Below are 26331 nucleotides of genomic sequence, written 5' to 3'. Positions count from 1 at the left end.
TGATGTGGAAGAATTACCTTTGTCACCACGATGATATTTTTTTAATGAGACAGAACTGCTCTGGATCCATCCCAGCTTATTAAAACCTTTGCAAGTCCACACGGGGCCGAGGGGAGAACGCTGCATAAAGTGCACGATCACCAAAACAAAACCGAGCTCGCTCTTATTTATTTTTAATCCGTTACAAGCACGTGAATGAATCCTTCCATTATTGATGCTCTGGGAATAAAGGGCGCTGTTCTCACAGGCTCCACTTTCAGCTTCAGCTCTGCTCTCCGGCTCAGGGAAAGCGGCCGCATCGCTGCCACCCCGGGCAGAGGTGACTGCGTGGAGCCGGGCAGGGCCGTGTCATTCCCCCCAGACTGCACCCATCCATGCAAAGCGTTCACCACCACCAGGGCTGGGTGAGCAGGATGGTGCCAGGTGGGTGGCATGGACACGGGGACCTTCCCTGCACTGTGAGGCTTTGCCACAATGCCAGGGAGCCCCCAAATCTGCTGCCTCCAGGCGAGCACCGACCCCCAAGGACGAGGGGCAGGTGGTGACTTTCTGCCCGCTGCCAGCAGAGGGTTTGGGTCTGTTGTCTCAATACGCACGTTTCTGTTACTAATGAGGAACCACGGCGTCATCTGAATTTCAACAGCATCACGGATGCAGCCCTGCTAATTGCTCATTTGGAGTGTTAAAAGGGAATGGTGTGAAACCTGCATCTCATCGGGAGATCGCAGCAGAGCGGTGGAACCACCACGGCACGGAGCAGCTCTGCCCAGGCCCCACTGCTGTCACCTGGGGTGGATGCAGAGGATCTGGAGGGGGAAGTGCCCCAATGTGGGGCTCCGAGTGGCTGTTATCACAGCACTGCAGCATTGCTACGGGAGCATTGCATGGAAAAGCCATTGGGCTTGAAGAGGTGACGATTACAATTGCAAAACCAAACACCCGGTGCTCAGAACAACCAGAATTTCAGCCCGAGCAGGCAGAGCGTGTGCTGCAGGCAGCAGGCTCAGCCGTGGGGAGCTGGGGAGCACTGTGCCCGCAGGATTCACTGCTCGCCCCGTCCCCACGGCTTTGGGTTCAGGCCCAGCTCTGCGCCCGCTGTGTGCAGCGTGGGGCTGCGGGGGGTCAGGGAGGTGGGGCGGTTCCTGCTGCTGTGTTGAGAGCTGCCAGCGCTGCAGATGTTGCTGCAGTCCAAAGAATTGTATCAAGGAAACGATTTCTAAGTCCTCGTTAGCACTGCGCGACCTTCGCTTCTCATCCCCGAACGCGTTTCCTTTTTCTTTTTTTCGAGGCCTTTGGAAAAATCTGGCTCCTTCCACGGTGACTCAGAGGGGAGGAAACGCGATCCCTGCTCCGTGTGCCACCCCCGGGGCAGAGCGGAGCTCACAGCATCGCAGCCCTCACCCAGAGAAGCACTGGGAGGGCTGGGGCCGTTCCTTCCAGGTGTGCGGGTGGAGGAGACAGGGAGATCTCAGTGCCTCTCGTGCTGGCGCTGGGCAACATCCAACAGAGCCCGGCCCCATCCTCCCCACCCCCACCCTACAGATGCTGCTCAGATCCCCCCTCACCCTTCTCTTCTCCACAGTGAGGGTGGATTATCAGGTGCCTACGAAGACTGCGTGACTTTGTACCGAGCGGGCACGGGGATAAGGAGGGTTTGGTGCTGGGTTTGGGGCAGCTTTATTCCAATGTTTGCCTACAAAGCAGAGCCCCCGGTTCTGGTGCTGCTGTTGGAAGCGTGCCCTGCGGTGGCCGGAGGAGAGCTCCCTCTGCTCAGACCAGAGCTGTCGCTGTCCCCATCTGCAGGCAGCCCTAGAACAGAGATCCAGGAGGAAGCACAGGTGGACCATGGCACTGCAGCACGGCTGGGTTGGAAGGGACCCCACACCCCTCAACTCCCCATGTCCCCTCGGATCCTCTGTCTGCAGGGGGAGGCTCCGAGCCATCCCCCTTCCCCAGTGCTTCAGTGGCACCGAAGGGAGCGAGGTGGGAGCTCTGCGCGGAGCAGTGTTCCCGTAACCCCATGCGGGGACCCAGCACGGTGCAGACAATGCGTGCTTTGTCCACCTCTGTTCTCTCCGAGCCGTGAGCGCAAACACTGAACGCAGAACGCGTTAATTACCGTCCAGCTCCCCGGGATAAGGCCCATATGCCAATATGGGAGCAAAGCACACGGCTGCACGGGAAGCGCCGCGATCGTGACGTGACGCTGAGCTGCAATGATTCCTTCTTGATGAACGCTTCCTAGGAACACGCGGCCCTTCGCCCTTTGTGCTGGGAGCAGCACAAACCGTGGGGCCGTGCAGAAGAGGGGAGAGCAAGGAATCGTGGGGTGGAGCCCGCTTGGCATGCAGCGATGCTGTGAGCAGCGTTGGCTTTGGGCACGGCGCTGCGCGGTGCTGCGTCCTCAGCTGCTCGCTGGGCGCCCGCACTTGGTGCCGTGATTTGGCGTTCAGCCCGGCCAAGAATGAGCCACCTAGGGACAGCTGGCCGCGCAAACTGCCAACTGTCTGACACGCACGGACGGACGGACAGACGCACATACACGCAGACAGGCGGCTGCTCGCCCCCCGCACGGAGCTTCGGGAGCAAGCACTGCTCAACGTGGAGACAATGAGACAAAAGTGAGCGCTGCCCGTGCGACAAAGCAGCCCAACCCGGCGGCGGGGGATGAGCGCAGCCCCAGATCCCTGCCCATGCAGGAGCCGAGGGGAGCTGGTGGTTGTGGGGAGCAGGGGCTCCGTGCATCGCCCGCAGCCCGGCCCGGGATCCCGAATTGCGCTGGAAGGAGAGTGCTGTGTTTTTCACCCAGGCGCTGCGGTTTCTGCCCTTCTTTCTCACCCACCCACCCCTGCTCAGAACTGCTCTGCCAAACCCGGCCGGCTGCTTGCAGGCCTTCCCCGAGCAGCTGGGATGGGGATGTGGGGGGGGGGTGTGTGTGGGGAGGGTAAGGTGGTGCCCCGCATTCAGAAACACAGAGCCATGCTCGAGCTCCGGGCGCAACGTCCGCCGCCTCCGCTTTCAAAAGCGCTTGGAAAGCTCGGGATGGAAAACCGCTGCGTAAAGGCCAGAGTGCTGAGAAGGGAAACAATGGCACACTGTGCTGCTGCCCGGCCAGAGGGAAATAAGGCTCAATGCAGCATAAAATAACACGGAGGGAGCGACCTGCTGCTCCGTGTGGAGGTGGGGGGCCGGGAGCGCTTTGTTCCGGCTCCTGGGCTCTGTGCAAACAGCTCCGAACGCGTCACTGAACTTTTCTGACTCGTTTCTCGCAGCTGTGAGCGGAGGGGACGGGCTGTTTATTCTGTAAAGCTCGGGCAAACGAATTGCCAGGTATGACTGCAGAAATCTGCCAGAACGCAACCGGCAATTACAGAAGTGAGAAACAATCGGGAGCCGTTCAGAGCCGCTCCGAGCAGCGTCGAAGGCGGAGATCGGTTTGAATGGAGAGGAGGAGGGGTTGGGGAGGAGGAGGAGGAGGCCGCTGGAGAGCAGGAAACTGTCGTCTCGAAGGCAAATAACCGAAAAGACGTCGAGCAGCGGACGAGGCAGCGCGCAGCGAGCTGCTCTGCAGGGGAACACCACGTGGATTCTTTTGTAGAAGGAACCCAGCAGCGTCAGAGCGGGCAGCTCCTGGTGCTGCTGCAAACAACGGCTGCCCGCACCTCTGCTCTGCCCCGCACCCACTGCCAGCAGCCCCGGGGGGTGGGGGTGGGGAGCTGCTGCTTGGCACCGCGGAGCTGGGGGCACTGGGACCCTCAGGGCAGCAGCGGGGGCACAGCTCCCAGCCTCTTGTGCTGTGCTGTGCAGCAGTGTAGCAGAAACCCCTCATTGGCAGCCTTGGTGGGACACCTGCCTCAAACAGGGCAAACTTCTTCCCCAGCCATGCAGCAGCAAACACGAAGCCCCAGGGCTGGTGCAAGCTCTCCGTGACAATCCCGCTGATGGGAAGCGTTCCCCATGGGAAGGGTTCACCCCTCCCCTCCCCCCAGCGCTGCGATGAAGGCAGCCTTTGTGGCCCAGCTGCCATTAACTGCAGGCGGAGGTTCCCGGGCAGGGCCGGGCGCTGTTTGGTTACGGTGACACCTCCGCCCCGCGCGGGCTGTCCCACCCCGTGAGTCACAGCGGTTCCTTGGACTCCGTCAAGCAAACAGGAAAGCCTCCCGCCGCCGGGGAGGGCTGCGAGGAGCGGGAACGAGTTATTTTGGGGAAAAAGCTGGAAAAGGGCGCACGGTTTAATTTCATCCCGCCGCTCCGCCCAAGTCTCCTGCCGCATTTTCTCGCTCGGCTCCTCAGCCCTTGGCCTGAATAGCGAGGCAGAAACTGGGCTGGAGCGCGGATCCCCGCCCCTCGCAGCGGCCGTTCCGGGCAGCACGGAGCGCGCTCTCCCCCCGCACGGTGCCGCGCCCAGCGATGAGCTCAGCCGCCCGCGCCCACCAAGCGCTGGCCCCGCCCCCTCTGATATTAGCCACGCCCACTCCGTCTTGACCCCACCCACATCTCAATAGCCACGCCCCTAAAATTCCGGACACCGCCTACATCTCCGCTAGCTCCGCCCACCCCCGTCTTGTCCCCGCCCACTTCAGTGTTAGCCACGCCCACCTCAACACAAACCGCCCTCGAGTTCAGCCGCACATCCACCCCGCTGTCCCCGCCCCCCGCCCCAGCCCCGCCCTCCTTCTGGCCCCGCCCCCTTTTCCCGGCCCCGGGGCGCTGTGCGTTGTGGCGCGGGGCGGGGCGGGCCGCAGTCGCGCGGCGCGGGCGAGGCGAGCGGCGGAGTTCCCGTCCCGGCGGCGGCAGCGGCGGCGGGCGAGGCGAGAGGCGGCGACGGTGACGGTTGCGGCATGGCGCTGTCCGTGCCGGTCAACGGGCTGAAGGAGGGCGACAAGGAGCCCGTCATCGAGCTCTTCGTCAAGGTACGGTCCGGGCGCGGCTCGGGGCGCTCCGGCCGTTGGCCGCCCCGTACCTCCCGCTCCCAACCGCCGCTCCTCGCGCTCGGCTCCGCGCACAGGGGCGCAGCGGGGGCGCGGGGCGGCGGCGGGTGACGCCCGTGGCGCCGCGCGGGGCGGCCGCGCACAAAGGGCCGGGAGGGGCGGGGCGAGGCGGGCGGCCCCATCGGTCCTATCGGCCCCGGCCGTCGGAGCCCCGCGGGTTTGGCCGTCGGAGCCCCGCATGACGCAACACTTCCCGTCGTGCGGAGCCCGGCGGTGCCGCTCCGCTGTTCCGCGCGGTGTCAGAAGTGCCGGGGGATGAATGGTGCCCGCGTTCTTCCTGCTCGGAGCTGCTTTGAATAAAGCCGCCCCAGAAACAAAGCGCGTTGAGCGCTCCGGCTGAAAGTTTCCTTCGGGTGCGGTAACGCGGCGATGCGACGCCTCGGTACGAGATGTCGGGAAGCGCTCGGTGTCACCGCCCCGAGCACCGGGAGCTGCAGCGCTGCCCGTGGGACTCGGCGAGGAGCTGCTGAGCGCGAGCTCCGTTGGGTGAATGAAATCCTCGGCAGGTTGGGTGTTGCCCTTTCCAGACTCCAAGTGGCATCCGAGCAGGACGCAGGGACAGCGTTGCACCCCAGGCCTGATGGGAGCCGGAGTGTCGAACTCTTTGGCGTTGGGTTGGAGCTTTCTGGTACGGCGAGTTATGGGTGGAATTATTTGGAGCAGGGCTGCTTTGGGGTAACGTGTCTTTGTTTGACCTGAAGTCCGTTCACCGGTTTCTTTATGTTTAAACAAATTGGAGCAGTTGGGGATGGCAGAAAGAGCTGGAGGCAGCAGGGATGCGCTGCGCAGAGCTGTGCAAGGGGTGTTTCGTGCGTGAAAGAAAGCAAAATCACTTCTTTTCTTAGGAAAAAAAGATGCATTGAGTCTGCTCGGTATCGGACCAGCGATGATGCTGGTGTCTATGAAAGGGAAAAAGCAGGGAGCGTTTCTGTCACCCTCGGCTGAAACTTCTTTATCAGCACGGGTGTAAGAGGGCTGTGCTCAGCAGCACCGGCCGACGCCGTCTCCCTGGAGGACGCCTTTCTGCAGCGCTGCGAGCTGCCTGCCTCCAGGACAGAGCTCAGGTTAGGAAGCATTTGGGCTTGTTTGCCTTCGTGCTCGTCAGGTAAGGGTTGTTTTCCTGGAAAATCCTGCAGAGGAAGAGCACCTCCACCCCAAAGCCACCCCGGCAGTTGTCGGCTGGGCGTTGCTGCCTGTCCCACACTGCACTGGAGCTGTTCAGCCTTATGGGAGTAGTGGTGTTTGTGAAGCCGACGGAAGCTTTGTTTGCTGCCCGTCTTGCCAGGCTCATCCCTTCATGCAAATGCAAGCAAAGTAGTGAGACGCTGACGGTGTCTTTCTCGAGGAGCGCTAGATTTTGCTTTAGTCCCTTTCTGTCAGTGGGAAGCACGGCGTCTGTGTTTGCTTCACGGCTTTCTGCTGGTTCCGGGTGCAGTCTGGCAAAGCCCGGAGTTACACAGTGAGTGTTAGAACGGGCTTGTTTGAAGTTATCTGCATTGCACAGCGCCTGGGGTCTGGGTTCTGCCCCAGCGCTGTCAGCCAGCAGCTGTTCCGATGGGGCAGCAGAAGGACTTTGTGACCAAGGGAGAGAAATCTGTGCCAAATGTCTGCGGCTGAAGGGCGGCAACTGCATGACCTGTGCACAAAGGATTGCAGCAGGCAGCCGGGCTGGCACGGCTATGGTTAAAGCTGGGGAAGGAGAACTATGGAGCAGGGGGAGCTGCCTGGCTTTGTGCCCAAGATGTGGGGGTTGAATCTTGTCGACCCGATGGGGTGGGCACACCGTGAGCCTTCAGTTGTAGGTAGATGGGGCTGCTCGATGCCCGCAGCGCCTTTGGGCTGTCTGTTGTGACTGGTGTTTTCATGGGCTGTGATGAAGGATGTGCAGGAGTAGGGGACTGAGGTAAGAAAATGCTTCTGTTATGGTGCTGGAATGAGGTAATAATGTGTTCCTTGGGCTCACAATGAGTAACTTTCAGGAGCCATTCTGCTGGGCTGCCTGCAGCCCCTTTTAAACTAAGTGCAAATATTTTTCAAGTCTTTCCTCTGAGAGCTGGTAGGAGAAACTAGTGATGTATCAGGTTTCATTTGGTTTCCTCGTATGTGTGCATGTATTATTAATGGGGGAGGCCTGATGATATGCCCTGGTGGCATTGCAGAGTAGTGAAGACTCCATCACCACAAACTCAAGCTTTGTGATCTGAATACAACATGCGCAGGCCATTTACAGTTGCAGTTTAGGAGCTCATCTGTGGATTTTCAGTGTAAATACAAAGTGTGCCTGACCGCTTTGGTCAAATAGGACCACTCATCTGTGGAAACCACAGGACGGAGCCTGCGTCGTTTTGGGCTGTGTACAAAGGAGGTGGAGATGGAAGCTGCCCGCAGCACGGCCCTTGGCATCCCAGAGGGCAGGGAGGGATCGCGCTGTGCTGGTAACAGCAAGGTGACAGCAGGGGATCGGTGTGCGAGAGGAAAAACCCAACAAACAGGACATCTGTGGTCGTCTGTCTGATGGCAGGAGGCACTGGGCTGTAGTAGATGTAGGTGATCACGAAGGAATATGCTGTCTTCTCCTGTGCAGCGTGTGTATGCTTGTAAATTAATTAGACCTTGGGTATCTGGCAGCTTTCAGTGAGACGTCGTTGCGAAATGGGGCACCTGCTTTGAAAACCTGATCGTTTCTGTGTCTGACACGCGGTTTGCCTGCAGATTGCTGTCTGTAGAAACCAGCTGTGAGCTCACGTTTAATAAATATCCCTCGCAAACTCCCAGTGGTTGTACCAGAGCCGTGTCCACACTGTCGCTGATGTGACCGACACAGAAGTTTGGCAGGTGAGCTCTTTGTCATCTGGGATCTAGGCCTGTCAACACTGAGCTCATGGCAGGGGGGGATGCAGAGAAGTGTGAGCTTTGTCTGAATTAGAGCACATGGATACGAGGAGGCAGCAAAGCTACAGACACAGCATCGCTTCCTGGGTGCTCCTGTCAGGGGCTGGATTGAAGGCTCTTCCCTTCTTCAACCAGCGAGCCACCTGGGTTTATCTTCTACGACTGAGAATTTTCTTATCCAGAAACCTCTTTGTCTTCTGACTTCTTATTGCTGATAGAGAAATCAGTGCGCCGGTTGAGACAATCCCCAGTGTAAACAATTATTATTATTTTTTTTCCCCCCCTTTCCAAACAATGGGAAGTGGGCCTAAAAAACATCTAGCTCTGATTCCTCCAAGGATGGCGCGGAGGAGCAGCAGTTTTTTGGTCAGGAGCTGCAGGTGGTGACTGTGGTGGGCCCTGAAGGAGCCGTGGCCACAGAGGTGTTCTGTGGGCTCACACATCTTTGCCCTCTGACCCACGGGAGGAAAATGCTGGGGGTCCCACAGAAGGGAAATGCTGTGGGCCTGAGAGGAGAGGTGCCGCTCGTGGCCGAGTGCGCTGAGTGGAAATAGTTGAGGAGAATGAGAATCCTCTTAAAAAAGCTGGCCTGTTGGGAGGTAAAGATAGCCGATGGCTGAGAGGCAACAGGCAGATGTGAGGAATGCATGTGTAGGAGGTGTGGTAATCCCTCCTGGGCAGCGTCAGTGCCCTGCGGCGGTCAGTGCTGCCCTGGGCCCGGCCTGGTGTGGTGGAGGGGCTCAGAGCAGGCGGCCATGCCACTGCCCGCCGTGTGGGCCCAGGAGCCCTGGGTCTGCAGCAATCTTTCGCCACCGAACTTCCAGATTTCGAGGGCTGTGTTGTCTCTTAGAGCTCTGCTCCGGGAGCCCAGCCAGGGAGTTCATTGGACTTTCAGCTGAACACTCATCGCTGTGCTCTGGTGGACTTTGTGCTCGGGGGTTGCAAGCACAAACTTCAGTGCACTTTATAAAAAAGGGGAGAAGATATCTGGGTGCTCCATTCCCTCCAGTGTGTGTGTTCCACTCCTCTCACGTGAAACATTTCGTTCAGTGCAACGACACGAGGCCTGCACTCTTGTGCATCAACACTTAACAGTTAAAACGTCCCCAAACAGAACCACTTTGTCTCGATGGGAGCTTAAATAGAACCTTGACGTCAAGGGCTGTAAATTCTTTACTCGGAATGTTGTTTTCTTCCCTCTAAAAGATAATGGTTAATTTCTTTAGACTTGTTTTGATTTCTTCTTCTTTTTTTTTTTTCTAGTTCAGGTCCAGCACACCACAGATTGTGGCACAATCTGATTTTTAGAGCTCTGAATGCCGTGTTTGTTTATGCAGAAGTTAAAAGCATAAGCTAAGCTGCTATTAATTACAGCCGTCTTTGTGTGCGAGTTCTCCAGGAGTTCAGCCTGATTCCTCGTATTGTTGGCGAGACAAAGGGCAAGGAACTCTGTGCGAGGAAAGGAAATGACTCCGTTCTGTGCACTGAATATCCATATTAGGTATAAACTAAATATAGGAGTGTAATCCAGGAGTGAAGTCATATCTGTGTATTTTCATGGGAAGAGCTAATGAGATCAGTCAGTGCTACTGGATCGGCTTCAGAGCTTTTTGGCTCCGTTAAAGAATTACTATTTTGGCTAGACTTGGGTCTGTACTTCGTTTAAAAATAGCAGCTCTCCGAAGGAAATCATTTTTTTACGTGGTTTTGTCTAAAAATAAAGCGAAAGAAGGCACAAGTACGTTGCTGTCGTCCTTCAAAGTGATGTTTTCGCTGCCCTAGTGTGACACTCTGTGCTGGATCCTAATGAGATGAAGCGGAATGTCCCGAAGGAGGAAGCTCTGCTCTGCAAATGAAGAGCTTGGATCCCGTTGCCCAAGGGATGTGGGACACACTCACGGCTGTGCCTTTCAGTGCTGGCACTGGAACCAGAAGCAGCAGCGAGCAAACCTCCCTCCAAACCTGCATGCTTTAGCAGCTCCAGAATAAAAATTCCAACTCCTGTTTCAGCCCAAGACAATGTTTTCTTTCCTTGCTAGAGCTTTTGAATGCCCTGTTAGCGGGGGGTACTGGTTCAGAACTGCAGCTCTGCTTCAGTGAGTTCTGAGAATTTGAGTAATGTTTTCATTTCTAGGCAGTTCTTCTGTGGCTATGGGTGTTTTCTTTCTGGTTTGGTTTTCTGGCAATTGGTTTTTAGCTGTGTTACTTCTTCCACGCACTGAGACTCCCAGACGATGGATTTTCTATAGAGAAACCCATAGAGCTGAATAGTCAACAGCATAATTGGCAGTTTCCTACTTAATATTGCAAGAATGTGTCAAGCTGCTGCGTAGCAAATTTCTGTGGGTTTGGCTGTGTTTATCTTATCTAGGTTTGTTACAACTGAATCACTTTGCTAAAGGTATTGCCTTGGTGTAAAAAGGGTGGGAAAGGTGAGCTTGCTTATTTTTCCTTACGTCAGATCAGGAGAAAGTCACATGTGAGCTATCTGTAGTAACCCCAGGCTTTTGTATTCATGACATTAAGCTAATTTCTCAATTGAAGGGAACGATGGATAGTACTTAATGCACGTTTTGATCTGACTCCGCATCTGATCCTCCCAAAGGATGAACGTGGGGTAATGTCTTTTCTCCAAAGAACTGGAAGTGCTTAATTAATTTCTACTGAATCACGAAGTTACTTTCATACATCCTGAAAAGCCCATTGCTTTTTTTTCCAAAAGCTTTACCCTAAAAAGCCGGTTGCGATAAGCAAGAGCTGCATGAAGCTGTCCAAGGCAAATCTGCTAATATTTTTGATAGGAGCAGCATTGCAAGGCTAAATACAGCTTCATCCTAAAATGGTCAGCTGCTGTACGAGCCAGATGTCTGACAGAGCGGTGGCTTGTTGGAAAGGCACTGACTGGAGGGGCTGTTTGAATGGGCTGATAAACCTTTCCTTTCCCAGTGTGGTAGTGAGATCTCTAGCAGTTGCAGGGAGCTCCATTTCTTCATTCATTTATTTTGCAGTGCTTTCTGAGTCTACGTGGATGCTGGCTGATGTGAAAGTTGGGTTGGTTATAAGTCAAGCAAAGATTATACAGCTCACCAGGAGCCAGTGGTGCTAGGGTTGCCTTTCCACTGGGTGGGGTGGGTGGCAATCATCATATGGAAACCACAGGTTAATCATCTGAGACTTTCGTATGGGCAGACGGTTCCAGGTATGAGCACACCTAACCTGATGAAGTGTTACCAAGCGTTGAGTTCCCTTATAAAGAATGAAGAGAGCGGTTGTGCTCATCGATACAGCTCATATGGGGATCAATCACTCGTGCTGTCCCGCTGCTGTGCCCCAGGTGGTGCCTGCCCACCCCTCCTCCTTGCACATCTTATCTGCAAGCCTTGCCCTGCAAGCAGCACGGAATTCTGTTTATCCAGCTCGGTGAGATAAAGGCCCGGGCTGAGCTGGAAGGATTGAGGCTGATGCTACCGGGCCGAAACATGCAGGAGCGATGGTTATCTGCTGCGTGGGGCCATGGGCATGCGTCGTGCTGCTTTTTCTCATGTTGTTTTCCCAGCAGATTTTTTTTTTTCTTTAGTTAAAACTGAGATGCAGATGGCTGCACTCAAGGCTTGATCTTTTATTATTATTGCTGTTATTCTTTTTAGTCTGTTTACTTGATCTATTGCAGTGGAGAAAATTGCTCTGAAGCGGCTCTTGCAGAGACATCCACCAAGCCACCTCCCTCCAGAAAGAGTCCATGTGTGACCAAAGGAGCAATGCATTGCATTGGCAGCATGGTGCTGCTCCCAGTGACACGGCATGGAGGTCTGAGCAGCAGCTCCTGCTGCATTCAATGCAGGAAGATAAGAACGGGCCTCTTGGGCAAGCACTTACAAAGCAGAATCCTTTGCCTCAAGAGCATTGAAGCCAGAAGTTTCTTGGCGTTCTGACCGCATTCCTTTTCCAGTATGTGCTCAGAATAACTTGGGACTTTTTGGAGCAGAAGTGGGACAACCCTTTGAATGCAGATAGAAGAGTCTACACTGAGTTAAGCTGTTCAGTTGCAGCTTTGAAAATGCATTAGTTTTTGTTAAAGTTACTGTTTGTTAGGGGACTGTAATCATTTTTTTTTTTTCTCTGATACAAGCAATCTGAAAACCCCTTAATGCTTAAACAGAAGCAGATACCATGAAATTCTTTGGTTATTTTGAATATTATGCTTATGCTGGGAGAGAAGAAAAGTTTCAGTACAAGTTGGCGTTACGGTATAAATACATTTGACCTTTTTTGGTCCTCACTGGAATTGCTTTGGGATTGGCATAAGAAAATGGGCCCTACTGAAAGCCACGGTTCTGTGCTGTGCCATAAGATCCCAACTATCTCTTGTTCTGTTCTGTGACTCCAAAGCAGTTTTGCTTTGGGTTCTCTATGGCCCAAGATTTCATTTGTAGCCCAACAAACCACCCCATTTCTTGAACTGGAGCACGGTTTATTTCAGCTGCGATCCTTCAGTCTTCCACTGGAAATAATACAACTCTGCAGTGCAAATAGATCGTGCGAAAGAAGACATGGGTGCAGGTGAGGTGAGACCTCCGCTGTGTGTTGTGTTAGCTAGCACTGCTGGCTGGCTTTGGTGTCAGAAGTGCTGAATTAAAGATGAGGAGTGAGCAGAGCTCTGTGTCATTCTGGTTGGCTTTGTGGGCTTAGCCTGGTGCACCTTGGGCAGTGCTTGGTCACACGTGAAGGCTGAGATCAGTTCTGTATCAAAGAATCGTTTCTGCTCCCAAGTGTACATTAGCCTGGGAAGTTATATGTGTATATATGTATTACTTAGGGTGGAATGGTGTGTTTTCAATATTGCTTTGTAAAGGGAGAGAAGATGCATGTGTTGGGGGAAGGGTAGGCCAGTGTAAATCCACGTTGGTGTAAATGTGCTGTGGGAAGTGCCTGTTCCAATGTGAACGCAGTGGCTGCTTCAGAGGGGAATTCTGAGATGTGCAGTGCAGTCTGGAGGGATGGGCTCTGGGGTTAAACATGAACATCCCTAGGAACATACAGCTGCTGGGGTACGCTGAGCGGTGAAGGCTTCCTTCGTGGTGGGAAGCAGGAACACATTCATCCATGCAGCAGCTCCCATCCTTACAGTGGTCACACGCCCAGCAGAAAGCTGTGTTGAGCTGAGTGCCCAGGCTGGCTGCTCTCTGCTTTCAGGAGATGCTTTTAGGATTTAGTCTTCCAGATGTCGACAGTTTAAGATGAACCAGTGTCGCCGATCAGCCCCAAGGTTTACTTGACTTCCCCAGGAAGGAGGAGGCAGTTTGTGATGTATGCAAAGCAAAAAAGCAAGCACAAAACCCAGCAACTTTCCTTCTTCAAACATTCATGAGTGGAAGTGGTGAAGGTTTGAAGAAACATGGCTCTATGTTGTCCACAACAAAGCATGAACTGGGGGCAGCGCAGGTCGGTTCGTGACTCCTCATGCTCAGGTGATGACTTCCCTGCAGAAAGGCATTTGAATTCTTAAAAGGTAAAAGATCTTTTTGAGTTTAAGACACTTGGGCTGAAAAGCTTGCTTTTTTGCCTGCCCTTTGGAAGTGCTGCTGCTCAGCTCTGTCACTTGCACAGTCTGTCTTCGTTCTCCCCGCTGGGGCCCCTGCTCAGTGGCTGGGAACTGGCAGAGAGCTGGAGAAAAAGCAGTTCCTTTGGTGAGTGCCCAAACCTTCCTCTGTTTTTTGTTCAAATGGATCTCCACCAGTCGGTGCCTGGGCTTTGCATTCAGCCCTTCCAGTCGTCTGCCCCACGCTTCACATCATTGTTAGATGTACTTTGCCAAAGGAGCACAGTCAGTATGTCCTACAGCACAGTAGCTATGGAGGAATTAGCAGAAGTCTAAAGACCAGGTTGATTAAAGTGATTCTTGGAAGTAATCTGATAATAATACGCAAAATCCTGTAATTTCTTTCTTTGTAACGCGAGGTACACGTGAAGATAATCTGACACATGCAGCGTTCTCAACTCCTGAACCAGGCTCAGGCTTTGCAACAGGATTCAAGGTTTCCACTGTCTACTTCTATCCCACTGAAAGCTCAGACTTTCCAGCTCAGCTCTGCACTCTGCCCTGTCAGAGCAGTGATGGGATGCGTGCCATCGCCGGGTGGCTCGCTGCTGTTATACAATAACCTTTCTTGTGGCAGAACTTGTTGATAAGTTTCCTATTAAAAAAAAAAAAAATGTCTTTGGAATATTGCTGCACGAGCAGCCAAGTCCCAGTGTGCTCAGCTCTGTTCTTGTAACACCCGTGGTACAGCCAAGGCTCGGAGCTGCTGGCTGCAGTTGGCTCGCTGCAGAGCTGTGCAGTGAGATGAGCAATGGGCTGGAAGATGGCTCTAATTAATTACTGCGCCTCGGAGGAGACGAAGGAATCAATCCAACGAACGACGTTGGCAAACTGCTGCTGAATGTGTGGCTGCTCGGTGTGAACTGAGCTGTCCTTGTAGGTGTATCTGCTACCAAAAACAACGCCGTGGGAAGAGCCAAGTGGAAAACACACAGAAATAAAATAACACAGAGGTCCAGGCGTACCGTCCTGATATATGAAGTGTGTTACGTGCTCTGAGGGTGCTTACCTTTGGGTGTTGCATGGGGATAGCTTCGGGTGCTCTGTTCAGTGAGAGCTAATGATGTGCAGGCAGTGAAGTCCATGATTTGCTACTGAGCCTGTCCCTACACGAAGAGCTTTCAGTAGCTGTGTACGTGACACAGTGGCACCTTCTAACAGCTCTGATCTGCTCTCTCCTGCAGGCTGGCAGCGATGGGGAAAGCATAGGAAACTGCCCTTTCTCTCAGAGGCTCTTCATGATCCTTTGGCTGAAGGGAGTGGTGTTCAGCGTCACAACAGTCGACCTGAAGAGGTAAGGAACATTTGGTGTATCTCAGGAGCAAGAGTACAGTTGGTATAACACATATGTGCATGGGGCTTCTAAGTATTGCATGGCTTATTTTCGGAAGCATAAATAAAATATATATATATATAATCCATAGAAATACTAAGCAACAGCCGGGATGTAAATGCTAGAAGTCTCTATAGCCAAAAAGAATCTGTTGGTAAATTCTCTTGAATATGTTAAATTGTGTTCTCCTGCAAAGCCAGTAAGTAACGTGGGGTCTCTACGAGCAGAGCATTGCAGGTAGGAAATCTTTGGTCAAATCACCAATGAATGCTGGATAACTGTCACAAATAATAACGTGCAGCCCACCCCTCTCTTTAAGGGTATCAAGGTGAGGTTGGTTACTGTGCAGTGAGAATGTACCAATGGCACAGTGCTGCCTGTCACCTGAGCTGTAACTTCTGTATCTGTGGAAGGAATGCCTGAATGAGTGAGAAGGGAGAGATGGGGAATTGAGGAATCGTGGTTTCCGGAGGTTGGTTGTGCTTTTATTAGGAGTAGTAATGCCCCATTCAGCAGAGGCCTGCTTGTCTCTGGTGGGAACAGTGTTTGCACAGCACCAGCGTGACGTCAGTGGCTGAGCTCTCTAGAGAGCAGAACTGCTAGTGCACACAGAGCTTATTTTTAGAAATAAAGCCAACAGAAATGCAGCCTTCTCCAAAGAATCGAGGGTAAAAAGCGTGACTCCTGCTGGACTTGCTCTCTTCTTTTCGTCTTGTTTTGAAGGGAGTGACTTGGTTTGCTTTCACGTCGAGAAATAACACGTCCTCCACTCTCCCCCTCCATTTTGACTCTGACAATGCTGGTTTTCAGTTACCAGTATTACCTAATAAGACTGGGGCAGACCACTCCACCAGAGGGTTAAAAAAAAAAAAAAAAGCAGCTTTTGTCCATTGTTGGCATTCGTAGCAGCTTTAAGATGCTCTCTGGCCGACGTGGGGTATTACTGCAGACGTAACTATTGCTGCCAGCACACGCACACCAAGCACATCCCATCCCCTGTGCAGCACTGCTTGTGGTTTGGGTACTTTTAACCTGATGTTACTTAACCTATTGCAGTCACCTGGAGGAAAAAAAGTTAGAAAAAGGTTAAAAGAATCATTTCATATTTGGAAGCGTTGGTGCTGTTGACCCAGTGTGAGAAATGCCATAAAAATGCCAAAGGTTCCCATTGGATTGCCTTTATTTGAGTTCCTTTGGCAACTCTGAGTTAATTGCCGGGGGAGCATGGGATGTAAAACTAATGTTTAGGGTAGAGCTTGGTTGCAGGTGTTTAGAATTGTCCTTTCTTACAGGAGGAAAAGCTTTCTTTCATGTTTTCTTCTTTGTGTTGAGATGGGGAAAGCACAGCATGGGTGCAGGACTCGGTCAGATGAGCTCTGTATTTTGTTGCACACTGAACACATCCTCTGGTGAAGGAGAAGAGGGAGCACTGAGGCTGGTTCAGGTTTGAGCAGAGGATGATGCGAACTTGATTTCTTTTAGTAAAGCTTTAGAAGAGGGACACAACCAAACAGAACGGTTCTGGATGGTTTCATACGTCATTGCAGTGCATTGCGGAACGCCAAGTTCAGAAAACTGCTGGAGTGGAAATGTTTTATGGTGATGTTTTGTCCCCTGTTAGCATTACCAGGGTGTGCTAAGTGCTGGATAGACTCTGCCTTAGCACTTCTAACATTGTCATAGGAAACTGATTCCACAAATTCATTGTTCAAGCTAATTGCTGCGTCGTTTGTTTTTTCCTGTTGTAGGAAAGCAAACTTGTTCAAGAAGTGGGTAGCAGTGCTTTTTGCATCTGAATGTATGTTGCCAGCTAAAAGGCAGGGCTTCCTTGCAAAGCATGCTTCAGCCTCAGCGTAACTTCAGCTCCAGGGTAAAAGCAGCTTTGTCTGTGCAGCTCGAAAGGTCAGGGCTGGATGCAACAGCTCACAAGTTAATAACTTGGGACGCTGGAAAAAATGAGTCTGGTTTGATTGACTTTGTGACATGCATTTTTCCCCTTCCATACTTGCACTGAGCATCACACTGTGCTAACAGAGAACATTTTGCAGCCCTCAGTTCTACTCTGAGGACACAACATAGGCACATGGGCAAACAAAGTGGGAAGTACAGCTCTGCTGAAGAAATAACGCGTTTCTTCCCTCTGTTTGGTCAGACAGAGCCTTTATTCTTTCCCTTCACAGAAGCAGCATTTCAGCCCTCGGAGATCTGATTTGTGCTGCTGACAATTGGAGTTACAGTACATAAATCAGCCCGAGAGCATTGTTGGGCTTGTAGCAGCACTCAGGGCCAGGCTGTGTTCAGCTGGGTTTCGAAATTCTATTTTAATCATCTTGATGGTGCTGTTTTTAGTTGGCAGGTGAAGATTAAATAAAGAGATAAGTTAGTATTAAAGACTGCCCAGGGCTGAGTGCACCTTCAGGAGTGTGAAATGCTGCTTAGGAACTGGTGGCAGAGTTGGGTTGGGTTTGTTTTTTCCTGCTGATGTTTGCTCCACGTTGCTCTTTGGGCTCTTGTTTCAGTACTGTCAAAGTTATAAATCACAGTGGAGTGGATGTCAATGTGCATCACGTGGGAGTTGGACCAGGTGGCCCTGAAGGGTCCCTTCCAACTCAGACAATTCTCTGATCCTGTGTCATATTTGGGGCTGGCTTTTGCCTAATCCTCAAGAAATGACTCAAACAATGAGTGTTGTTCTGGTTTGTGGCACAGCCACAGCCTGCTTGTGGCTATTCTGTAGCCAAACTATGATGCTAAGGAGTTTGCCATGTAATTAGCTAGTGCTAGCTCGGTGTCTAAGCCTGTGCTCCTACCTCCAAACCCCACAGCAAGCTTTGGGGCAGGTGCTAACTACCACGGCGTTGCTTCAAGTGACTAAGGAATACTTTTCCAGCTGCCCAATTTTATCTCTGAAGTAAACGTCACTGTGTATTTTTAGTTATGTTCATGTTTGACTGCAGTTGCACTCAGAGCCTTTCAAGCATATTCCTGCACACTGCGGTAAGCCAGGGTTGGTTTCGTGTCTGCTGGGGAGCCAGCCCCAAACTGGGGAGTCAAGCCAGCACTGTGGGCCCTGGCTGTGCTCTGTTAACCCCTGCTTTCTTTGAAAGATGCACATGGTCCAAGTGGAGCGGCAAGAGGGGTTCATGACATGGGATATCCACCCTTGGGATATGCACTCTGATTCTTTGGAAAAGAGTGTGGAAAATGAGTTTTTGGTTAGTTTATTGGACTGGTCCATTTCTGAAGTTAAAATCTGCTTCTTTAGTGCTGCTGCAATCTGGGGGTCCTCCCGCATTGGTTTTTAACCCGACATCCCCTTTGAGGAATGTTATCTAGGCAGAATGCAGAACTGGAAGCGAGCCACAATGACTTCCTATAATTGTTGTGGGTTACAGAGCCCTGTTTAAATGAAGCATTTGGCTAAAGTTGATGCTTTCACCAATGGCAGACCTTAAATCCTAAAAGCAAGAGGGCAGTGGCAATTCATGCTTTGTGGAGGCTTAAAAATTGACTGAAAATGGTTAATTTCTTGTATTAGCATCTGACTTCTGCCACCTGGCTAAAAACAGGGAACTTAATGGTCTTAAGGATGAAAATCCCTTTTCTTATTCAGTTTTTACACGTACAGCCAAGTGCTTAGCCCTGCCTTAAGTGCTCCTTGGCGCTGTGTCCCATTGCTGTTTCCCTGCAGTGGGCAGGATGGGAAATTCTGGCAGAGGACCTCAATCTTATAAGAAAAGCTGCATTTCCAGGACAGGCCTGTCGCTGTGCCGCTCGACAGCGTTCGAGTGCTGTCCCCAAAGGCTCTGCTTTCTCATGCTGACCATGTTCGTGCACATTACCAACCTGCTTCCCTGCACAGCGTGGCCAGGAGGCTTTCCAGCCCCCCTGGAGGAGAGAGAAGCCAGCTGCTTATGGAGCAGATTGCCTTAACTTGGCTGGGCTTGGTACAGCAGGAGCTGGAGCGAACCTTCCAGCACCGAGAGGCATCAGCAAAACCAGCTTGCATGGAAACTGCGGAGTGTTTGAAGCTTGGTTCTGTGTTTCCCTTGGGTCTAGTCATGGTAACATCCAGCACACGTCTCCCTTTGACCAGGTGTGCTGGTATTGTTTGTAAATCATTTATTTTTTTTGCTGGTGGAAGCTTCGGGTGTGTCGTTTTTAAGTGTGATCTTTAAAAATCACCTTATCTAGAGCCAGAGACTGTGCGTGCAGCTCGTTCACACACAGGGCTCTTTCTGGTTTGGTTATTTGCAGAGAAGCTCTGTGCAAAGTGGGGGGGATTATCTCTGCCAGCAGATTACGCTATATATAAACCCTGTAGTCCAGATCTTGGAAAAGAGAAAGCGTGTTGGGGGTGTAGTGGTGCCTATCTCCCTGTCCCAGCCATGCTGTCCAACGTTGTTCCATCGGCTTGAGGAAAAAAACTCATCCAGAAGGTAGGAAGGAAGGGGTTTTTCTTAAGCACTTGAAATGAATTGTTGGTGAGAAAACATTAATTGAGACGTAAGGTTGTTTTTCCAAAGAAAACTGGTGATGTGTTTTCTAAACTGCCAAGAAGTTGGCGACCTCCAGCAATGCTTTTGGGATTGTAGCATGGGAAGGTAGGGTCATGGATATCCCAGGCTCACTTCTGTGTTCCTTTGTGTTTCACCCTAGAAAACCAGCAGACCTTCAGAATTTGGCTCCGGGCACTCATCCACCCTTTATAACTTACAATGGTGAAGTGAAAACAGATGTGAATAAGATTGAAGAGTTCCTGGAAGAAGTTTTGGCTCCACCAAAGTAAGTGTTTAAATGAGAATTTGTCCCCTTAGATTAGATGGAGTGTCCTTTAGAGGGATTCCCTGCACTAATTAAGAAGTTCCTTGGCATCCATAAATTGAAGATTAGGTTTTGGGAAGAGCTTGGAGTTCCTGTACTCTGTAAGCAGACGGATTGTGGGTAATCACACGGAACTGGTGATTACAAAATGCAAACTGGAAATAATTTTCTAACGTCCAATTCCAATTTCTAACATCCAATTGGACGTGATGGTGAGTCCTAGAGACAAGGGTGCTTAGTATTTGGAAGTTACGGTTGAAAATACTGAATGCTTCTCGAGATAATTAGATTACACAGCACGAGCATGTGAAACGTGGGCTCTAAACTACAGCCACAGGGCAAGGAAAGTCTCCTGTGAACAGAAAACAGGCAGGAGTGTTCCACTCTTCACCTCTTTGCTCTGCCCCATTGTGACACAGCTCTGCTCAAGGAGCTTTCTCTCATTGCCACGGGCTGTTTCAAACACTGCTCGAGGCAGATGCATGCTTCAGAAAGCAGCAGTGTGCTTTTGTTTTCCTCTGAGATGCTGGGTTTAAAAGTCTTTCCCTTGATGGCAGCACGTGCTCCTTCTTACAAAATGTCATTTCCTGCAAGCTGATATATACAGAGGCCATCGTTCTGCTGAAGGTGTTGGAGATTGACTCCTTTTTCCTTTCTAGATACCTGAAACTTTCTCCAAAGCACCCCGAATCCTACACTGCTGGAATGGATATTTTTGCCAAATTTTCTGCGTTTATCAAAAATTCCAGACCGGAGGCGAATGAAGGTAGGTCCCTGCAGTCAATAGCTGTGCACACATCTCTGCTTTTTCTTGCCTTGTTATTTGCAACTCGTGCAATCTTGCCATTGCGCTGAGTTGAAAAACAGCTGCTAGAGAAGACAAGGAGGAAGCAGTGACTTGAGCACAGTGTATTCCAGCATTCTGTTCTGCCCTGGCAATAAACGGGCGTGTTCTGGTGTGTGTGTGTATTTCCCAGTGGCAAAGTAGCTGTGCACTTTCTCCTGCTGAGAAATGCTTTTTGTTTCTCTGGGTTCTGCTGCCCTCTGCTGCTGTGCGTGCAGAACCTCTGCAGCTGCTTGCTCAGTTCTGCCCGTAGCTGAGCATGTGACGTTAAAGAGATTACGTTTAAATGAATAGCTTAGCTTAATGCTAATTACTTTAAGCCAGTTAGGAAAAGTCTTAAGAAACTGACATAAGCCACTTTTTAAACCAAAAATAAACACTCTTAGAGCATTTTCAAGTGGTGCGAGCTCATGTGTAAGCCAACTTTTAGATAACCTGCATCTGTGTGGAATTTTAAGGGATTCCAGTTCCGTTTCAGTGTTCCAAGTCACCACAAGTGACTTCCAAGTCAACACCAGCAGTGGTGTTGCCACAAAAATTGTGCAAGGACTAGCAATCCTTCACTGTACAACCTGTTCTGGGGAGCACGGCGATGTGGATTTTGTATTTCACATCTGGTGCCACTATTCGAAAGATGAATTTGCTTTGAAATTTGCTTGCTGTAGTTTGGTTTTCTTTCTTTTTCTTGTCCTTTTTCTTTCTATAGGCTTAGAACGTGGCCTCTTGAAAACCCTCCAGAAACTGGATGAGTACCTGAACTCTCCTCTTCCCGATGAGATAGATGAGAACAGCATGGAGGATATTACAGTTTCTACCCGCAAGTTTTTGGATGGCAATGAGATGACACTAGCAGACTGCAACCTGCTGCCCAAACTGCACATTGTCAAGGTACAATGAGGGGAAAGACGTCTATGGCCTGTGACATTTTGGAGCCCAACTCGTTCCAATAGGATCCCACCTAAATTTAAGCGCAGTATTAACAGAAAGCTGTAGTGGTAACAACGTGAAGAGCTCAATGGGGGGGAAAAAAGTCTAGAAAACTGGAAGGGAGGTAGCACAGGGTAAGTGCAGGAGAGACGATGGACAATGTAATCGTGGCTTGGTCTCTTCTCACTGCTTCCAGTGACCTTTGTACGTTTTGTACTGCAGATGGAGCCACAGATTAAGCTTCTGTCTGGGTGCAGGAGTGTTTGCTTTGGTGAGGACAGAATGAAAGACTGCGTGAGGCAGTATGCTGTCGGGTCTGGGCATATCCCAGAGGGACGGGTTCTGCAGAATGTGAATGTGTTGGAAGAGCAACAGAGCGAGAGAATGAGGAGACACGGAGAAGTGGTTCGAGTGTGTCAGTTTGTAATCTAATTCTTCTGTTCCAGGTGGTGGCCAAAAAATATCGCAACTTTGAGATTCCCAAGGAAATGACGGGGGTTTGGAGATACCTGACAAATGCTTACAGCAGGGATGAGTTCACCAACACCTGTCCTGGAGACAAAGAAATTGAAATAGCTTACAGTGATGTAGCCAAGAGACTCACTAAGTAAACAGCACTTACAAAAGAGATGACTTCTTGCATATTCCATAACAATGCTTCTAACAGACTGCTCTTTTCATATAAGATAGCAATTTTTTGTTTTTTTTTTTTTTTTGCATGAACTTGCAGTTATTCAAAGTTATGGTGGATAGACCAGGTACAGTAATTACCTAAAGTTTGCAGACTTAATTATAGGCTTGTTTTTCCTTACCTCTTTTCATGGCAAGTCATGTTATTCATGCAGTTACATTACTATTGTTGTGGGGTACTGGATTCTTCAGTACGAAGAGTTCTCTTGCCCCCACTACTTGTCTTTGCAAACATTTGGTCCCCATCTACGAATTGGTCTAGGATACTGTCTTTCTGTATGGTACAAGGAATATTTATGTATTTTGGGATTTACTGCTCTTCCAGAAGATCTATACACAATTGTCATATGTACAACACATCGAGCTGTACCTGTTCGTCTATCCTATTTACATATAGAAGGGAACTTACTCTCCAGAAAAGCCATTTGAGAACTATTTGGCAATGCTTTTAAAATAGATAGATGTCTAATAATTCTCCTGGATTTGAAATCTCAGTGGTGGTTGAGAACAGACTCGCATGTGAAACTTGGGTTTGAATGGCCTCGAACATCAGGAGGTTTGAATGCAGGCTTGTGCACTACAGCCAGGAGCTCGCGGTGCAGAGTTAACATTTAGTTGTGTCTTCAAGAACGCGGTGAGATCAAACAACAACAAAGCAATTGACAGCTTACACTTGTCCCAAATTCTGAGCTGCAGCACATGAATACCTGTCAGGATGCCCTTTGACATCACGAAACCAAAAGAATTGGATGCTTGCCATCTGTTCACCTTAAGCATTTCAAGTGGCTTTCTTTTTGGTAGTTAAGAGCCTTTATTTTGTATAGGTCTTTCTGGTGATATTTCCTTAAAGAAGAAATCTTTGCTGTCATAAGCAAAATGTGTAAGCATTAGTGACGAGTAGCTGCTGTACGTGGTGGATAGCAGTGCAATGATGGGCAATGCAAAACTGAACACCGAGAGCCCTTAAAGCTGGAGTCTTTCTGGGAACTTTTGTAAGCTGTTTGGTTTTATTTTTTTCCTAAAGAAAGCTAAAGTGACCTTTAAAGACAACACTTGCCTTAAATGATCGCGTTCCCTGTTTTTTTTTTAATCTGAAAGGGTTATCTGTTAATTACTCCTGTAAAGGAAGGGTGCGTGGAATCCAGTCCTGTGCATTGAATTTACCCCCAACTGCTTTCTGTGCATCCGGATTGCAGCTTTGCATGATCACGATCATTGCACTACTGTACATCATCTTTATACTGCAACACTGAGGAATAGCACTGCAATTTTTTTAAGAACCAATTTTTGAGTATTTCCAAGCCGGGGAATAGTTTTCTTGTTTCAGATGAATGATTTTGATGCATGGAATAAACAGCTCGGTTATTTTTAATAGACCACCATAAACGACTCCAAAGAACACTAGACTTACACGCCTATTTTTTTGTAAAGCTACTTTTCTATTTAACTGATTTCAGAAGCTGGAAAGTGCTATTCCTGGTCGGTTGTCCTCGGGATATTTGTCATTCTGCAATAACACAGAGGCGCTCACATAAACTCTTTTATACACTATTTTTTTTTTTTTGTAAGCGCTGGCTTTATGGAAGCCCAACTTTTCTAAGCATCCTGCTTTTGCTACCGTGTAGACCCGTGACATTAGCTTGACATAGAAGAGGTAGAGTAAGAGATGTGTATTTGTACACGTGGCTTGTGGTGCCTTGTCCTGCCGTCCTAGAGCTAGACCTGCAATATAAAGGCAATTAGCATTCCTGTTACACGTCCTTCTAAGAAAACCATAGCTACACTTAGACCCTATTATGATTTATTACAGGAGCGTTCAGGCACAGAAGGAAGATTCTGCAGAGCGACCTGGTTAGGAGGAATTAATCGTAGCCCTTTGTTAATTACTGTGTTCTGACGTCACGTTCTCACCCCAAATGAAGTTGCTCAGCCATAACCATCCTTTGTAGGGGTTCAGTCTCTGCTGCATGGTGACATCTAGAAAAAGGGACGACTTCCTCTTTTGTGAGATGACAGCATTTGTGTTGACGTAGACTTGGAGAAGGGAAAAAGCCCTCGTTGTTCTGCTGTGCCTCGTACAGTTAACCCTTCAAAACAGAGAATAGGAAGCAGTGCAATTGGTTTGTTACATTCTGAACTCCCCTTTAAAGCCCCGACCAGCCCTTGGAGCTGTCTGAGGCTCTTTCTAAGAGCAGATTGGCCGTTGCATGCCCACTTGGCACACCAGGCACCTGCGTGCGTGTCAGGGTGGAAGCAGCTTTGTGCAGCTTTGCGGCGTGCGTGCTGCCTGCATATCAATGCACGCAAATGCTGAACCTGCTCAAAGCAGCAGGCGTGTTGCCTTGCACAGATAATGGATCCTCCCTGCTTTCTAGGCAATCTTCAGACCATTGTAATACACTATATTCAGCGTGAAGTATTTTAATGACGGCGTCTGAAAGCCTGTAAACAAAGCTGAGGCTCTTGCTGTAACGAATGCATTTTTTGATCTCTGCACAATGCAGTGTTGAGCATTGGAGCCTTCCTCTTCGGGGCATAACTCAAACAAGGGCCAGGTTGGCAATTCCAAAGGCGGTGACATGCGACAGCTGCCACATGGTAAAAGGGACCAGTGTCTTCCTGGCTTCCTAGGGCACAGGTGTGTGGTGCTGGGGCAGAAGTTGGCCATCCCTTGTGGCTTCAGCAGAACCCAGTGGGGCACTGCGCTGCTCGCCCCCTGGCTGAGCTCTCCTTGCTGGGGTGGTGCGAAGCCTCCGCGTCTGGTGTGGGCAGAGCACTTTCATCTGGCCCCAATCACCAGCCCGACATTAATTAAGAAAAAAGCCCTTTCATAACTATGTAAATTCTTGACTTCTGTCAACTTGTTTACAATCTGATCTTTGAATGCATTTTTAATTTCATCAAACAGCAATTAATCTAGCCCTGTTTAAATTTAAAATGATGCTCCTAGCCCCTTCTGAAGCAGTTACCCTTTCAAGTAGGCATTCCAGTTTGCAAGCTGGCTGCATGTATTAGCACGCTGAGCAACTTGCTCTAATCCCAAGCTGAAATACTCTGAATTTTCCATTAAAACAGGTGACTTCTCTTTCCTGAACAGAAAACCCATCGTCTTCACGCTGGTTTTGTGTAGGAGAATGGATGATAGCATACACATGATTTTCTTTCTTTTTTTTTAACAAAGCTTTCCTTCTCCAAGAGCTTCCCCCATGCGTACCCAGCTGCGGGTTGACCGAGAGGCATGGGAACTTCTGGAACGTTCCACGCTCCCCGCAGCTTTCCTGCCCTTCTGCCTGCTGCTCCCTTCAGGTCTGTGGCAGTGGCCCTCGTGGACAGGCGCAGCCGCAGCGCTCCTACCTTTGCATTTTTCCCATCAAATTGGTGGTTTTCTTCCCGCGGCGGGCATGCCCGAACCCATGGCGAGTTGCATGTCGTTCCACGATAAGAGGAGAGATGTAATCGAGTTTTTATGCTAAAGTAGCAAATTAGCATTTCATATCAAAGGAGCACAGACATGAATAAATGGAAGATGCCTGAGCCAAACCCGCTGATGCCTATCTCGACGGAGAACAAAAAGTGGCGAAGTGCAGTCAACATTTTTTTTTTTTCACCCTTTGCCACTCGCAGTACGATCTGAACGCATCCAATTAACATTCTTTTTTTTTTTTTTTCCAGAAGAAAGCTTTATCCCGAGTGGAAAAATTCTTCATCTGCCTCAGAACCCGTGCCACTGACTCTTAGAGGGAGGGGAGAGGGTGGGAGAGTGGAACAGGATGGGTTACGGAGTCTCCCAGGGCAGGGTATCGAGATTCGGAGCGCTGTTTGCAGAAATATTTGAAGAGTTGACCCGATCTGTTGTAGTTTGCTTATGTCTTTCACTCTCTGGAACATCTTTTACAGATATCCCAGTGTACTGCTGGCAGCTATTGTTAAAAATAAAACTATATTTTCACTACCAAGCAGGTCTTTCTGTTGTCTTTGAGGACTGCGCTTCTTGTGTGTAAGCTCTGATGTGAATGCAGTGCCCTAAAGTACAGGGCAAGCTCTTAGTTAGTTCGGCTCTCAATCTTTTTGTTTTTTTCAGTGGTGTTCCTTGCATTATTGCTGGCTGCTGTGCCACTTAGCGCAGGAACAGAACAAGTTGAGAAATATTCTCCTTCAGAAGCTTGGAAAAGGTTTGTGTCCCCACTCCGTTTTCCACGTTCTTAAGGGGAAACTCTTAAGAATATAAATT

At 50.1% G+C, this 26331-nt stretch overlaps 1 protein-coding gene across 1 annotated transcript; it reads left to right on the top strand.

Annotated features, from left to right (window-relative positions):
• On the top strand, positions 4725 to 26056 carry CLIC4 (chloride intracellular channel 4). Its single transcript, XM_021375701.1, has 6 exons — positions 4725 to 4913; positions 14667 to 14776; positions 19475 to 19600; positions 20299 to 20405; positions 21190 to 21371; positions 21857 to 26056. The coding sequence occupies exons 1-6, from the start codon at positions 4842 to 4844 to the stop codon at positions 22019 to 22021; spliced, it is 762 nt and encodes a 253-aa protein (XP_021231376.1). The 5' UTR covers positions 4725 to 4841; the 3' UTR covers positions 22022 to 26056.

Source organism: Numida meleagris, chromosome 22 (genome assembly GCF_002078875.1).
Source record: "Numida meleagris isolate 19003 breed g44 Domestic line chromosome 22, NumMel1.0, whole genome shotgun sequence".
Lineage (NCBI taxonomy): Eukaryota > Metazoa > Chordata > Aves > Galliformes > Numididae > Numida > Numida meleagris.
Note: the sequence above shows the minus strand (reverse complement) of the source record. Positions and strands in the feature narration are given on the sequence as shown.